Raw genomic sequence first — 14,411 nt, 5'->3', positions numbered from 1 at the left:
TGAGGGTGTATGCGGCATTTCAGGCTTTTTTCTTACAGCACTCATGCTGAGTGTCATACCCCATACCAGACCGTTGTCAGTCATTTCTGTGACTTAGCTGTTGGCTGTGCATAGTTCTGCCCTTTCCCATTGATCCAGATGTTCACAGAATTCTCGAATCTCACAAATAAAGCTTTTAAAGGTTGGCATCTTTCATTTGTTTCCCAATAGCATGTTTAGGCTACTCTTCAGTGTTTGTCCTTTCAGTTGTGAAACCCTGTGCTTCACCCTGGCTGCCCTGACTTGGAGTCACTCTTGGGAGTGTAAGCAAAACATCCTCAAAAGCCTGTGGTCTCTTCTGGCTTCAGCTTTTTAGTCCATCATGGATGAATCTTCAGACTGCTTGTTCTTCTTGCAGGACAGCATTCCATTGGGTTTCCTCCCTGGCTTCTGTCTATGGTAGCTTCTGTTTTTTGGGGTGCTCCTTCAGTGAACCAGTATTTGGAGTTCAATGTTATTATAAGGATGCCATTTGTAATTTCATTTTGTAATTATGTCACTAGTGGAAGGGAAGGGAATTGATAGCACAGTCTTACTTCGTGCTGGCCGTCACGTAGGACTTGAATAGAAATACTGTAGTAGAAATGTTTTTTGCTGAGTTTGGGGGTTTTTTGATTGGTACTAAGGCTTGTGCCTGTTCCCAGCATCTCCCTTGTGCCCTGAGCTTTGGAGTTAGATTCTTAGTTCTGCAGTTGTAATTCTAATGCTGCATCTGGCAAGTTTCTGGTGTTTTTTTAAAAGCTGTCACTGTTCTTTTAATTTTGAAAGTTAGAGACTTATGTAGTGTCTTGAAGCGTGGGAGCTGTCACTGCAGGGGATTACATCAGTTCTTTTGTCTTGTGGTTATTTGTGTAATATGCTGTAGCTCGCTCTTTTGTTCTATTTATGGATTTTAACAGTTCTCTTTTGTCGTTTTAAACTTTCTGTACGTATGCTTCCTTCGTGGTTTTTTGGCAGAGCATGTAATTATTTATGACTTGCGCATATGTATGACTGACAGCTGTGGGTTACCTGTCTGGTAACCCAGCTGCTTTATCAGACTCTGACAGGTTTCACTCTGTCTCTGGAGCGCTTGCTGCCTTGGAAATCAGCTGAATGAGTTATTGGTTGGATTTGCATTTTATGAAGAGAGGGAAGGAAATTGGGATGGTAGAGATGGAGGGAGGAAGAAATTACCATTTGTCAGACACAGCCTGAAGCTTTTGTTGGGCTGACAGTAATATCCAAGACATCTATCAAGTTTTCCATGTGGCTCAGAACTCACTGTTGAACGATGAACTTACAGGTGTGCAAGAGCTGTTTTATGAACTCCTCACAGAAAATAGACCTTTTATTATTTGTTTTAATTTGTGGATTAATTCTTACGATATCAGTCTTGTCTAACGTGCCTATTGCAGTGAATTCAGTAGGAAATAACTAGTTCAGGAGAAATTACTACTTTGAAGTTGTAACTGATTCTAACAAAATGTTTTAGCTTATCTCCCTGCATGTGGGAACTGAGTATTGGAAATTCCTGAGGATTTCAGTATGAATTGTTAGCACTCGGTACTACCCTGAACAAAAACCTGTAAATGTGAGGTTGAGAAATTTAAATAGCTATGCTCTTCTATGTAGTACTCTATTTTTATTTTTTTTAAGGAGTGACAGTCAGTCCAAGTTTGCTTAGAGCAGCGAAGTATGCAAAGCAATAAAAGAAAACTTCATGCTTCTGCTCTTTGAGGAAGCAGAAGTGTAAGAAAAATAGCTATTGTTAAAATATAGCCAGCTGTGCAGTACAGTGACATAGCCCTTTGCCTTCATTAGTAAATGATTGCTAAGTCTCCTGCTCTTTCTTGACTGAATAATTTTTTTCAGTCCTTGTATCAGTGTGGAATGCCTGCAGCTCGTTAGCTTGCACAGTGTGCCTATCCAAAAGATGGCCTTCAGGAAGAAGCGTTGACCTCTCCCTATGTCTTTGTATCTCTAACTAGTTAACTGGTTTTTTTCTTCCCAGTGAAACCCGAAGAACTTTATGCTTTCTCTTACAATCCTAAAATGTCTAAAGAGAACCGGGAGATTGGATGGAAGCTGATTGATTTAAAAGTAGATTACCAGCGTATGGGAATTCCAAATGACTACTGGGAAATAACAGATGTTAATAAAGACTATGAGGTAACTCTTGCCCAAAGTAGCCATTTAATGCAGTATTTCTCCTTTGTTATTAATGACATACAGCAGTCCTTCTACTGCTGCATAAGCAATGCCTCTGGGGAAGAATGAGCTCAGTTGGTTTTAATCGAAGCAGCATCGTCTTGATGTGAAGTTGCGGATAATGATGCTATGGAAGAACAGAACAGAGCTGCAGAGTCACCTTGGTTTGCTTTGATCCCCCTGGCAAAGCACCAGACACTTGTTTTTCTAAAGAATTGTCAAACCATCTGTTAGGAAAAACCTGAAGTACCCTTAGCTGCTTTTGGTGTTTCCAAACCCTGTCCCACCAGGCTGGTGACAGATGTGTAGAAGAGAAATAAATGGCAGCAGTTTGGCTTGATGGGGAATGAGGCAGAGTGGAAAGGGACTAGGTAAGGAAATTAAAAACAGTAACTGAAAACAGACAATTTTTTTCTTGCTTGGTTGGATCTTCTGCTAAATAAGGACTCTCGGTCATTTCAATCCTAACCGGCTGCTGCTGTTATTTTCCTTTTCTCCCGTGTAAGGCCAGGTTATATCTAAACAACATTAATTAAAGCATTTTTCAGGAAACTTATTCAAACCACTTCATATTATTTCCCTTTTTATTTCTCCTGATGCTGTGTACAGTCAGACCTTTCTGTCTTTTAGACAAAGCAAACAACTCTGAGGAAGATACCAGTAGATTAAGTCTTGAATCCCTTCTCTCTGCGCTTTTCTTGAATCACTCTCCCACTGCTTTTCTTTACTGTTACGCTTTGGGTTGAAGAGGTAGAAGCCTGTGCTGTCAGAAATGACAAGTAATTTTAAATGACTGTATCTTTGGATGCCTGAATTGAGGAGATATGACATGAGAGGTGTTTTTTCCTTTAGCTGATGAGGGCATCTGAATGTGGGCATCTAAAATCATTAATCATTTTGAAGCTTTACTTGCTAGTACATAACTCTCCAGTGCCAATGCTTTATAATTTCCTCACAGTTTCCAGCTTATATTTTAAAATTGTAAAGCCAGACTTGGAGAATAGCTTATCTGTGAAGCCTGTGCTGAAAAGACTGTACTTGCTTGAGGAAAAGGACCAAGCTGGTCTCTGAGGATGCTACCTGATTGCTGGAAGCTCATTTCCAGTTGAATAAGATTTAGAGGGAACTTATTAAATACAGTTGTACTTAATGTCTCTTTTTGTGAAAAATCAGAAACTTTCATAAAATTTATGGGTTTAAAGAACTTCCTTTTAATACCTATTGTGTACCGTGTAGTCCATTTTTTAGGTTCAATTACAAAACTCTTTCACGGCATTGTTTTATTTTGCTCCTATTCTTGTGTTGCTTTTTTAAATGCATCGTAATGGCTTGAAACTTTAGATGCTGACTGTGTTAGGTACGCTGTGGCAAACAGTCTATTCCTGTTGTTTACAAATGCTAGATCCTAAGCTAGAGATGATTTTTTTTTTTTCATGAATTGTGAATTGCTAAGTAGTAATATCTGGAATTTTTTTCTTTCTTCCCACTTAGGTTTGCAACACATATCCTCCAGAAATAGTGGTGCCTAGAGCTGCTCATAAGGCAGTGGTGATCGGAAGTTCAAGGTTCAGAAGCAGAGGGCGGATTCCGGTGCTCTCTTACTTATATAAAGAAAACAATGTTAGTGGTTCCTTGTCTGCTATCTTTGTGGGGAGTAAGGGTTCCTCTTCTTGTCCAATCCCCCCTTAATGAAAGGAAAGGATGAGATAATTATTAGAGCACATTAACGTCACGTTTGAGAACTGTGCTTCTCTTAAGGGCTTTAATATTGGTTTGCTCTGAGTCACAGAATACGCTAGTTAAGAGAAACACTTGGGACTCATCCAGAGCTGTGCAAAAAGCACAAACTTTCCAAGCTTCCTGTCTGGAAAGTTTTGGGGTTTTTAATCAGCTTTCAGCAATGTCTTGTTAGGTGTTTTTTTCTTAATCTACTGTTTAGCTATATTGAATAATGTTTTAACAAGATACATGTTAACTCAGCTAGATTTTTCTTAGTATTGAAGAGGAGGAACCACCCTGAAATAAATCCCCACTAGCTCAGAATAAGTGAAGTTTTCATTTGTTTTGGGTTTGGTTTTTTTTTTTCCACTGAAGAGCGGAATGTAAATTTTTAACTTTGCTGTCTCAGCAGTGTTTTAGATGCAGATGTTAGGAAAATGCTGTCACAGTCAAATCGTTGTTTTCCTGAGGAAGCATGCTTTGACCTGGGCAACTCCATAGAGTTGCACTGGCAACTATTGAAATTTCCTGAAAGCGTACTCAGCTGAGTATGGAACGGTAACAACTGATAAGCAAAGTTGTGCAAAAGAATGGTTTGGACAATAGAAACCAAGTGGAAAGCATGAGAGATGCTAACATTTGAGATACTGATCATCAGGCAGAGCATAATGGGTTTGGGAACATAGCAATGGAGTTTGCAGCAGGGCTCCTCAGCCTCACTGCTTTCTTAAGATTCCCAAACTTGTAGCTTTGAGAAATATCCGGCAATATTTCTGTATGTCCCTCTAAGTAGCAGTTTTTCAGTGAAACAGAGAATAGGACACTTAACTCCAACAAATTTGTGTTCTTTGGGGGGCGCAGTAGGGGTGATCCGAAAGCAGAAACATGGGAGCCGTTGTGTGTTGCAGGCTGCCATATGTCGCTGTAGCCAGCCTCTCTCCGGGTTCAGTGCGCGCTGTCTGGAGGATGAACAAATGCTGCAGGCGATCAGAGAAGCCAACCCTGGGAGCCCCTTCATGTATGTTGTAGACACAAGGCCAAAGGTATCTTCCTGGGGTTTGTGGCTCCTTTCAAAGCTTGCGTCTGAATTCTAATGCTGTTTCCAGTTCATTCTTTCACAACTCTGCCGATGCTTTCTTAGGCTGCATTAGGTTAAATTGTGTCAGTCCTGAATCGGGAATTCAGTATCAGGCTCCTGGTTTGGTGTCTTACCCTGACGAATGCTTGTGCACAATAAAACTGCAATGTGAAGTGCCGTTAGGAATGCTTGCACTCCTAGAGTATTCTGGGCTGAGCTTTGTGTTAAGGATGACCTGAAGCAACTGGCAGTCTTGAAGCTGGCTGCGACAGTGAAGCATTTTCCTGCAGAGCACTAGGTCCTTAATACACTGAGTTGGAAAGAAGCCTTAGGATTCAGTTCCACGAGGCTGAAGTGCTTTTATCAGCAGACCTGGGGAGAAGTGGGGCTGTATGGAGTCCGATAACAATTAAGAAAAGCAATTCCTCCTTTTTTTTTTTTTGCCTTTATAAAAATAACATTAATGTTCTCGTGATATGCAGTTTAGAGTTTAATACAGTTTAGCTCCTCTGGTCCCTAGCCACGATTTAGGGCTAGAACTTCGTTGCTGAGGCACTTATGTAACAGGATATTGAAGAAACATGCACAAAATAAAATCTCTAATGATCATCATCTTGAGGCACTGAATTTAAAAACCAATTCAAATTATTGTCTTGTAAGCATATTGATTGGGAGTGTTGGTATAAGCAAATTGCAACACAAGGATTTTCATAGTACACCATTATTTAAATACAAAGATTTAAAAGTCCTCTGATTATTTGAAAATTGAGCTTTCTGAGAATCTGCTTCACTCTTCAGATATTGCAGTTATTATATAGAAATTAGTTAATCTATAGCAAGGGCAAGAAGAGAGAAAATCTTTTTGGGAAAACAGAGAAGGTTTCACCTGTTGTTCCAAAATGTATTTTGTAGTGTGACATTTCCTAGAGATAACCTGTTCTGTAATTATATCTATGTTTATAGCAAACACTGCATGTTCTTTTGGTACAGACACCTTCCAGTATCATAGATGTTCCACTGAAATCTATCACTGATGGCAATTTTGTTCTAAACTATTTGGTGAAAAAGGGAGAATTTCTGATTGGTCACATTTCTCCTCCTAACACAACATGGCTTACTCTGAATGGTAGAACTGAAGCACTAGGGTTATTTAATTGCTCTAAAGATGTAGATACCATATCTGACACTTCCTTCTCTCTCCTCTATGGAGGCAAATCATTCCTCTTCCCAAAGTAATACGTGGGCAGTTGAGGTGCTCTCTGTTTTGGTCACTGCTAAAGATTTCCTGGTAGCTCTTGAACTGTTTGGGTAACTTAGAGCAACTGGCTTCTTTGCTGCTACTTTTCTGCACTTCCAGTTGGTTGCTGTATTCTTTCTGCTCAACTTAAATATTTCTATGTTTCCCTCAGGTGGCTTTATTTCATCTGTGCATGTATGTCTGTGAAAAGCTTTGGAATTCTCTTACTATTTCTGTACCACCATGTATGTATGTTACTCGTAAAAATGGCTTTCCTACTTTTACTTTCCTATGCTTCTGTCTGAATCTTTTTACGTAGCTTCGCAGTTAAGGCAGACTCCATGTCTCTTTACTTGTTTTGATGACAGCAGTATTCTGAAATTGGGCATGGTTTTGATACTACCTACCCTAAGAAATTCTATCCAGGGTCTTAATGAGTCTCTGCATATGACTAATGGACTGGAGAAACTGGCATAATTTTAGTGAAACAGCTGGAAGTAATGCCTGGGAGGTGGGGAAGTATGTCTGAGTAACAACTTTATTCAGCATATTTTCTGGGCGATTTTTAAAAAAGAAGGCCTTGCAAAGCAGACTCCTTTATTTCTGCATATTCTTTTGTTGTAATTTTCTCTCTCTCTCTTCTCTCCTATTCCCGTTCCCTTGAATTTGACAGTTAAATGCCATGGCCAACCGAGCTGCTGGGAAGGGTTATGAAAATGAAGATAATTATGATAACATTCGCTTTAAATTTATTGGCATAGAAAACATCCATGTGATGCGGAACAGCTTGCAGAAACTCCTGGAAGGTAGGTATGGTCCATGCAAGTGGCCAGTCTTCATTATGGTTGGCTACTCTTGAACAGAACCTGTTGCTGAACATATAAATCCTACGTGCACAAGTGCATGTGGGCTTGGGTGTTGTGATGGAACCAGATAAGCGAAGTCAGTATCTTTCTTTGCTGTATTGAAGTGGCTGAAAGTATCCAAGCTGTTAGTTTTATAGTGGTTCAAAAATAGCAACCAAGACTAACAACATTCCTTGTGTTAATTACATAAAATGTGAATTTCTTAAGCATGCCAAATTAAAAAGACCAGAGAAATATTACATTTTACCATTAAAATAGTCTTGTGGTTACTTTGCGAGCTCTTGAAAGATAGCTGGCATAGGTTGTTGAGGAAATACTTTTCTGGGGTTTGCTATGTTTATTTTGGAGTATTTCAGTGTTAAACAGTATTTCTGATCTGAAATAAAATTTTGGCATGATCTTCCAAAGACTTCAGTCTTGTAAGTACATAGTTCTTATTTTTCATTTATTTCTGATTTCTGTAACTGAACTTTTTTTAAGACGTTAAAATATATTAATGTTTTAATACATTAAAATATATTAAAATACAGAGTAGCTCAGGTAATTAAGCTACTCTGAGTTTATGACCTTAGGGAAAAGCGAGGCAGAAGAAATACTTACCTGAGCCATTGGAGATCAAGAGATGAATCAGGCACATATTTTTACTGATGTACTTCTGGAGCAGTTCCATTAAAGGTGATGGCTTAGCTTGGATCAAACCAGCATACTCTGCTAGCTGGTTTCCAGTGCTATTGCTGTCCTTGTGCTGACAAAGGCTGCGGAAAGGGGCAGAGTAGATGCTGCAAATCATTCTGCTTGGTGTACCCATGCTTAGTTTTCTAAAATGTATTACAAGTGCTGTCATTCAAAATATGAGTTTAATATTTTTAGTAACCAGCATAATGGTCGTCTTGCTTCAAAATAGTTGAATAATTGATGCTACCACTTGCCTGGCCAGGTAGCACTGCGAGCTCCACGGTGACCGTGGAGAATAATGAGGCTATTCACTCGACCAAGAGATTGTCCTGATCACAAGTATATGTCCTCAATTGCCTGTTCCTGGCAGATTGATTTTGTGGTGGAAGAGGCAAAATAAATAGTTGTTTACTCCCATATTCTTCTTCGACAGTGATAAAATCTCTCTCGCTGGTGCTTACAGACTATTGAACTGTATTACTCTTAAGTGTTTTCTATGCTGGGTTTCAATATCACATCTGAGTTGCCTTCAAGGTTAGACATGTTATTTTTCTCTCTAAATTAGAACTCTCCTTTCTTCAAATCTTTGTGATGGTGACTGCATGTTAGCAGTTGTTAGATGTGTGTGCAGTGATGATTTATAGTGAAGTAACAGATCGCTAAACGCTTTCTTTGCCGGAAAAAACTCAGCTAAAAAGAGTTACCATTTAAAAAAGAGGAGGATATTTTCAGATCCTCAAGTTCTCTCATAGCTAAAAATTTCTGGTTTGTGTATTTATAAGTATGCAATCAGTAGTTTCTGTGTCCTTTAGACAGGATATTGCTGCTGCCACTTAAAAAGTGTGGAAATGCTAGCTTTTAGGATCTACCAAGCTCTGTTGCTGTGAAGAGATAATGAGGAGGTGGGAAAAAGAAAGAAATGTTGCTAATGGAATCAGCTAATTCCTTTGTTTGTGTTCCTAGTGTGTGAAATGAAGTCCCCCTCAATGAGTGATTTCCTCACTGGGCTGGAGAACTCAGGCTGGTTACGGCACATTAAGGCTGTGATGGATGCAGGTGTCTTTCTTGCCAAGGTAAAACTGTACCTCGACCTGCAGGTGAATTAAAAAATACGTACTTGTCTGTTAGGGACTGCTCCAAGGCTGTGAAGTTGTCTCTGGAGAGAAGCGGGGAAACGCTATTCAGGTTGGCCTCAGCTCTGAAAAACAAGCTTGTAGTTGGAGAACATGGAGTGGGTTTCCCAGCTGGCGCTCTCCTAGATGCTTCCTGTGACTAAACCAAATGCCGAGACATTGTCCTGTTCGCTGTATTGCAACAAGCAGTTATCTAGGCTTTACTGGAACTCATTTGAAAGAAATAAAATCACAGGATGTGAATAAATGACCTTTATAAACGCCTCTATGTAACACGTATTTATTAGGGCAAACAACTTGTAACCTTGTGCTTATTAGTTACTGAACTGCTTTGCTTTAAATGAGGGATTGTTTAGACCAGTTTATTTTTTCCTGGTTCAACATGATGTGGGCACTGCTAATTTTGATTATTCAACACAGTCCTCGTTTCTGCGGAGCTTGTGGCTTTGCAGGTCAGGCGAAAGGAGAAGAGTCACTACGGCACGTGGCTCTTCAGTAATAGGTAAAGGGCACACAGGCAGCACCTGGCAAGAGTAGTGACCTTCTCTGAATGTTGTCTTTTCTCTTAAAATTTTCCCATGTAGCAAGAAAGAAGCTATTTTGTGTTTCTCTTCTGCCACTGGTACAAAGGGAAGGAGGTGGTCCATATGGGAAGAAGTTGGGATGAGCTCTTCTAATTTTTCTTGACAAATTCCTATTCCCTGTATGTTCAATTATTATTCTTTACTCATCCACCACATTCTTTCCTTGGGGGAGGAGACTGAGAATTCTTGGCCTTTCAGAAGACTGAGTGTTTTGAGATCAGAGGGTCTGTGTTGCTGACAAGGCATGCCTACAGCATTTTAGTGTAGTTGGGGTTTCCTATAGGTTGATAGTTATTTGCCCAGAAATGGTGCGTTTCCACGGCCCAGATAAGAAATGACAAATTTTCCCCTTGGGTTTTAGGCTAGTCAGGTAAATGCAGATGAAGGGGTAGCGTTTAATTACAGTAATCAACCTAGAAAGCTGCTGAACTGTTCTGTCTGGTCTCTCCTTCCCAGGCTGTGAAAGATGAAAAAGCTAGCGTGTTAGTCCACTGCTCCGATGGCTGGGATCGCACAGCACAGGTCTGCTCCCTGGCTAGCCTCCTCTTAGATCCATTCTATAGGACTTTTAAAGGCTTTATGGTAAGAACACACATGTTGAAATATCAAAAATAAGAAGTGCTTCCTGGATTTGAAATGTAAACAGGCCCTAATCAAATGTTTTAGGCCATTTCCTGGAACAAACAGTAGGTGACCTATATAAAACCAGCTTTGATTCTATGAACAAGCTTTAATTGCTCTGAACAGCATGGGCACAAAACGGCAGCAGTTGATTTACAATTCCCAAATCTTTGTTTCCTTGAATGTCCACGTGAGAGCCACTAATGAGACATTTCGGCAAGAGATGAGTGAGGAGAGGATGCAACTCTGGCACCAAGCCACGGAAAAGTGATGAAGAAGCTTGTCATTTGAGACTGTTCAGTGAATGGTCTCTTATCTGTTAGGATTTAAAATTGGGTGAACTCCTTCTTGTGCACAGGGCAGCATATAACCTGTACATCACACAAAATCTGTGCATCATTTAAGATCTTTTTTTAAAAGTCATTACGCATTAATTTGGCCATTCCCTTCTACTGTAGGGTTTTTCTTATTTGAAGCCATCGCTGCATAAATATAGTGCAGTCTGTGGTGTTATCTTTCCATTCATCTCCTTTTGTTAAATACCTGAAAGACAGACTTCTGCTTGTCTCAGAAGAGTTCATTAAAAGAAACCCTGAAATCAGAACAACGCAAATTTTGCCTCCTCCAGCGTGTTGCACTGCTGGGACTGTTAACCTTGCATTCCATGCTATTATTATTATTATTATTTTTGTTTCTGGATTATACTGCAATCTTTTAACAGTTAAAATGACATCAGTGTGTGAAACATCTGCCTGTGCTCTCAACAATTCTGTATGAACTAAGAAAAATGATTTTGATGAAGAACAGCAGTAATTAAAACAGACAAATGCTTGTCTGTCCTCTGAGCAAATGGTTTATATGCACGAATCCAATGACAGTGGTTATTCCTAAACGAATATAACAGAAGTGTAAAGAACAGAAAAATTTGAAAAGCAATACAAGTTAAGTTTTTTTAAGAACTCTGTGAAATTCTGCCTTCCTTTTGTTCTTTAAGTGTCTGGATGATATCAGGAATTGATGTTTAAATATGATCCAGCAAGGCAAGTGGTAATAGATTCAGCTTCAGTCATTTGGTTCCTTATGAGAGATGTGTTTAACGAAAATACTGCTTCCTTGTTGGTTTTTTTACATATAGCACAAGCATTCTATTTAAGAAAGCCATATTATAGAATCCCAGACTGGTTTGGGTGGGAAGGAAACTCACAGCCCATCTAGTTCCAACCCCCTGCCCTGGGCAGGGACACCCTCCACCAGCCCAGGTTGCCCAAAGCCCCATCCAACCTGGCCTTGAACACTGCCAGGGAGCCAGGGGCAGCCACAGCTTCTCTGGGCAACCTGTGCCAGGGCCTCAGCACCCTCACAGGGAAGAATTTCTTCCTAATATCTCATCTAAATCTCTCCTCCTTCAGTTTTTCTGATTTCATCCTGAGCTTCTCAATACACGGCTGTACTTTTTATATTCCTATTTGTGTGTTAAACATTTGTTGAATTCCAGTTGCTGATTTATTTTGCTGAATATCACAATACTCTTTTCTGAATTAAATAGTGCGTAGTATAATATTAAGCTGTTAATTCTTTTAGCTCAGTCTGTTTATGTATTATGATTTTAACAACATAGAAACTCCCTCAAAATAGTCTTAGACTTGTTTGAAAACTGATTCCAACAGTGACGTTGTACTGGTAACTGTGGATAACTCTAATCTATAAATCACTCTTGCTATTTTCATTGACTTCTGTGGATATACTCATAACAGTAGGGTCAGCAGGTAGCATTAGTTGTAAGGTTTTGAGTTAAACATCAAAGGCTTCACTTTGCTTTTTCTAAACAAAGTAATGCTCTTTTTTTAACCTCTGTTTTGAAACTGAAGGTCCTAATAGAAAAGGAGTGGATTGCAATGGGCCACAAGTTCTCACACAGGTAAGAAGAGCTTGTTATCTTGGGTTAGTGACTGGGTGAAGGCTTGGCTTTGAAACTAATACAGTGTTTTCTGGTTCGTGTGCTCCCATGAGAAAATTAAATGAAAATACAAGACAGAGGAGAGAAGGTTTGGAAAATTCTGGAGTCAGTGACATAACAACTTTAGCAGATACTGGCTTTATTTCATCAGTGATTTTTTTATTACTTTACAAAATCATACAGTCTTGAACAAATTGTTTGTATTCTGAGTGTTTTCCTACCTGTAAAGTCACATTTGTATTATATGAGGAGTGCTAATGTTCTGGCAGGACATGTTAACTCTTCTGCAATCATCTCCTGGAAGAAAATCTGAGCTAATGTTTTTCAGGACTTTTATCAAGTTCAAAGCATAAACTTCAGCCCCATATAGTGCTAAAAACCAATTTGACCTGCATTCTCTAGATAGACCCCTATCGTTCCTGTAATTGATAGCCTGCATCCAGTAGGGGTATTACCTTGAATTACTTCGTTATGGTTACCATATAGAACTGAGATGGTCCAAAAGAATATGGGATGGGACTCATTGAGGCTTTGTTCTCGATGTGAAACTAATTCTTGTTTTTAATAATAAAACAAATCTGTTTCCTTAAACCATATCTGGGGAAAATAAGCAATATGCAGACTCTTATACTGGTATATAAGAAGAAGCGGTCAAAGATAAACTGCTGTTTGACCATTATTGGCCAAATGTTCTGTGGTCATTGTTTCTGCTTCTTTAGGGACTTTCACCTTTCTTGCTTTAAGACAAAAAATAATAAAAATACTCCTTATAAAGGATTGTTCCAGATACGAGAACTGGGCAATGGATACAAAAAGTACTTGAGACATGAATTTCAGCATTGACTGAAAGTATAAACTTTTATTCCAGTAGACAAAATCATTCCTCTTGTGGTGGCTGGTGCCGTATCGTTCTGAGGGAAATCAATCCTTCTGCATGCTGCTGCTTAGGGTATTGCAGTTGGAATTGCAGAACCAGGAACTGGGATGTGATCAGCCAGATCTGTCATAGGAAATCTCACTTCATTTTTCCACTTTAGTTTGGGGATGCTTTGTTCCTTTCTGGGGATTTCCAGCTTATATTCCTTCCTTGCAAAGGAGGATTCCGCCCCAGGTTTTTTTCTCTTAAGAAAGGTCATTATAGTACAGTGGAGTATTGGCTGCTTTCCAAAAATGCTATCATTCCTTTTCTTGTTGTTTTGGGGAGTTTTCTGTGCAGTGGGTTGTAACAAGCACCAATAGATCCCTGGCTAGATTTTTGCAGAACTAGTAAGGTTTTTCAGAACTTCATCTAAAGCTGTAAAAATAGGTTTTGATTGTTGCTTGGGGGATTTCTTTGAGTATTTTTTTTTCTTTCTTTCTTTCTGAGTAATTGCCTACCAGGATTTCATTCTTGATGTCCACGTGGAGGAAAATCAGGTTGTTCTCACTTGCTGCCTGTTGTGGCTCTGATTGCACCATAAAATACTTTTGCATCCATAGAAGATTGTAAAGGACACTTCCCCACACACACACTGTTTCTTATTGTTCCTGGCAGACAGAATCCCACCAATGTCAACTTTTTTCCCCTCAATTAAGGGCTAGCGTTAGTTTCTTGTATTCAACCAACAGACGTTTCTTTGGAGAATATTGCTTTTTTTCCCTTGTGCTAACATAGCATAGGCTCAAGGATTCCTATTTCACAAATATTTCTTGTGATGCTTCCAAAACACTTACATAGGCTTTTCCATTGCTGGCTTTACTTTAGAGAAAGGGACATCGCACAGTTCTCGTCACTCCTACCAGGTACCCTTAGAGAACAAGTAATGCTGAGAGTGGCATGCCTTAATGTACGATTTCTGTAAGATAAACCACGTGGAGTTCTTTCTGACTCTGCAGAATAATTTCTTACTCTAGTAGTGAAGAAAACTTCCCAGTTGTTTAATGGCGAGGGGATTCTTCTTTTGTGGGGTGACAGGATTTAACCCTGTTCTGTTTGCATCTCTCTAGGTGTAGCCATTTGGATGGTGACCCCAAAGAAGTATCCCCTGTCTTTACTCAGTTCGTTGAATGCGTCTGGCAGCTCATGCAGCAGTTCCCGTGCGCGTTTGAGTTTAATGAGCGTTTCCTTCTTGAAATCCATGACCATGTCTACTCCTGCCAGTTTGGCAACTTCCTTGGGACCTGTCATAAGGAGCGTGAGGATCTGAAGTGAGTTGGCAATTTGTAGAGCCAGCAGTCTAGAAGTCACTTTAAATGTCAGAAGAAGGGCAGGTTGTGTTTGGGTTTGTTTTTAATGTAATTCTAGATTGGTTAAGGGTAACATTGTCTTGATA

The 14,411-nt window shown here is 39.6% G+C and overlaps 1 protein-coding gene across 7 annotated transcripts in view; it reads left to right on the top strand.

The window, feature by feature from the left end:
* MTMR8 (myotubularin related protein 8) overlaps nt 1-14,411 on the top strand; it is a 75,117-nt gene that overhangs the window by 52,853 nt on the left and 7,853 nt on the right. For 6 of the 7 annotated variants that reach the window (XM_054838918.1, XM_054838913.1, XM_054838914.1 and 3 more), the window contains 8 exons: nt 2,033-2,190; nt 3,721-3,849; nt 4,857-4,991; nt 6,937-7,069; nt 8,768-8,877; nt 9,978-10,103; nt 12,011-12,060; nt 14,086-14,286. In XM_054838918.1, the coding sequence (XP_054694893.1) occupies nt 2,033-2,190; nt 3,721-3,849; nt 4,857-4,991; nt 6,937-7,069; nt 8,768-8,877; nt 9,978-10,103; nt 12,011-12,060; nt 14,086-14,286 (1,042 nt within the window). Of the gene's footprint in view, nt 1-1,078; nt 1,325-2,032; nt 2,191-3,720; nt 3,850-4,856; nt 4,992-6,936; nt 7,070-8,767; nt 8,878-9,977; nt 10,104-12,010; nt 12,061-14,085; nt 14,287-14,411 lie in introns of all 7 variants that reach the window. The other variant, XM_054838919.1, reaches the window with a different exon arrangement.

The sequence above is a fragment of the Grus americana genome, chromosome 12 (assembly GCF_028858705.1).
Source record: "Grus americana isolate bGruAme1 chromosome 12, bGruAme1.mat, whole genome shotgun sequence".
Classification (NCBI taxonomy): domain Eukaryota; kingdom Metazoa; phylum Chordata; class Aves; order Gruiformes; family Gruidae; genus Grus; species Grus americana.
Note: the sequence above shows the minus strand (reverse complement) of the source record. Positions and strands in the feature narration are given on the sequence as shown.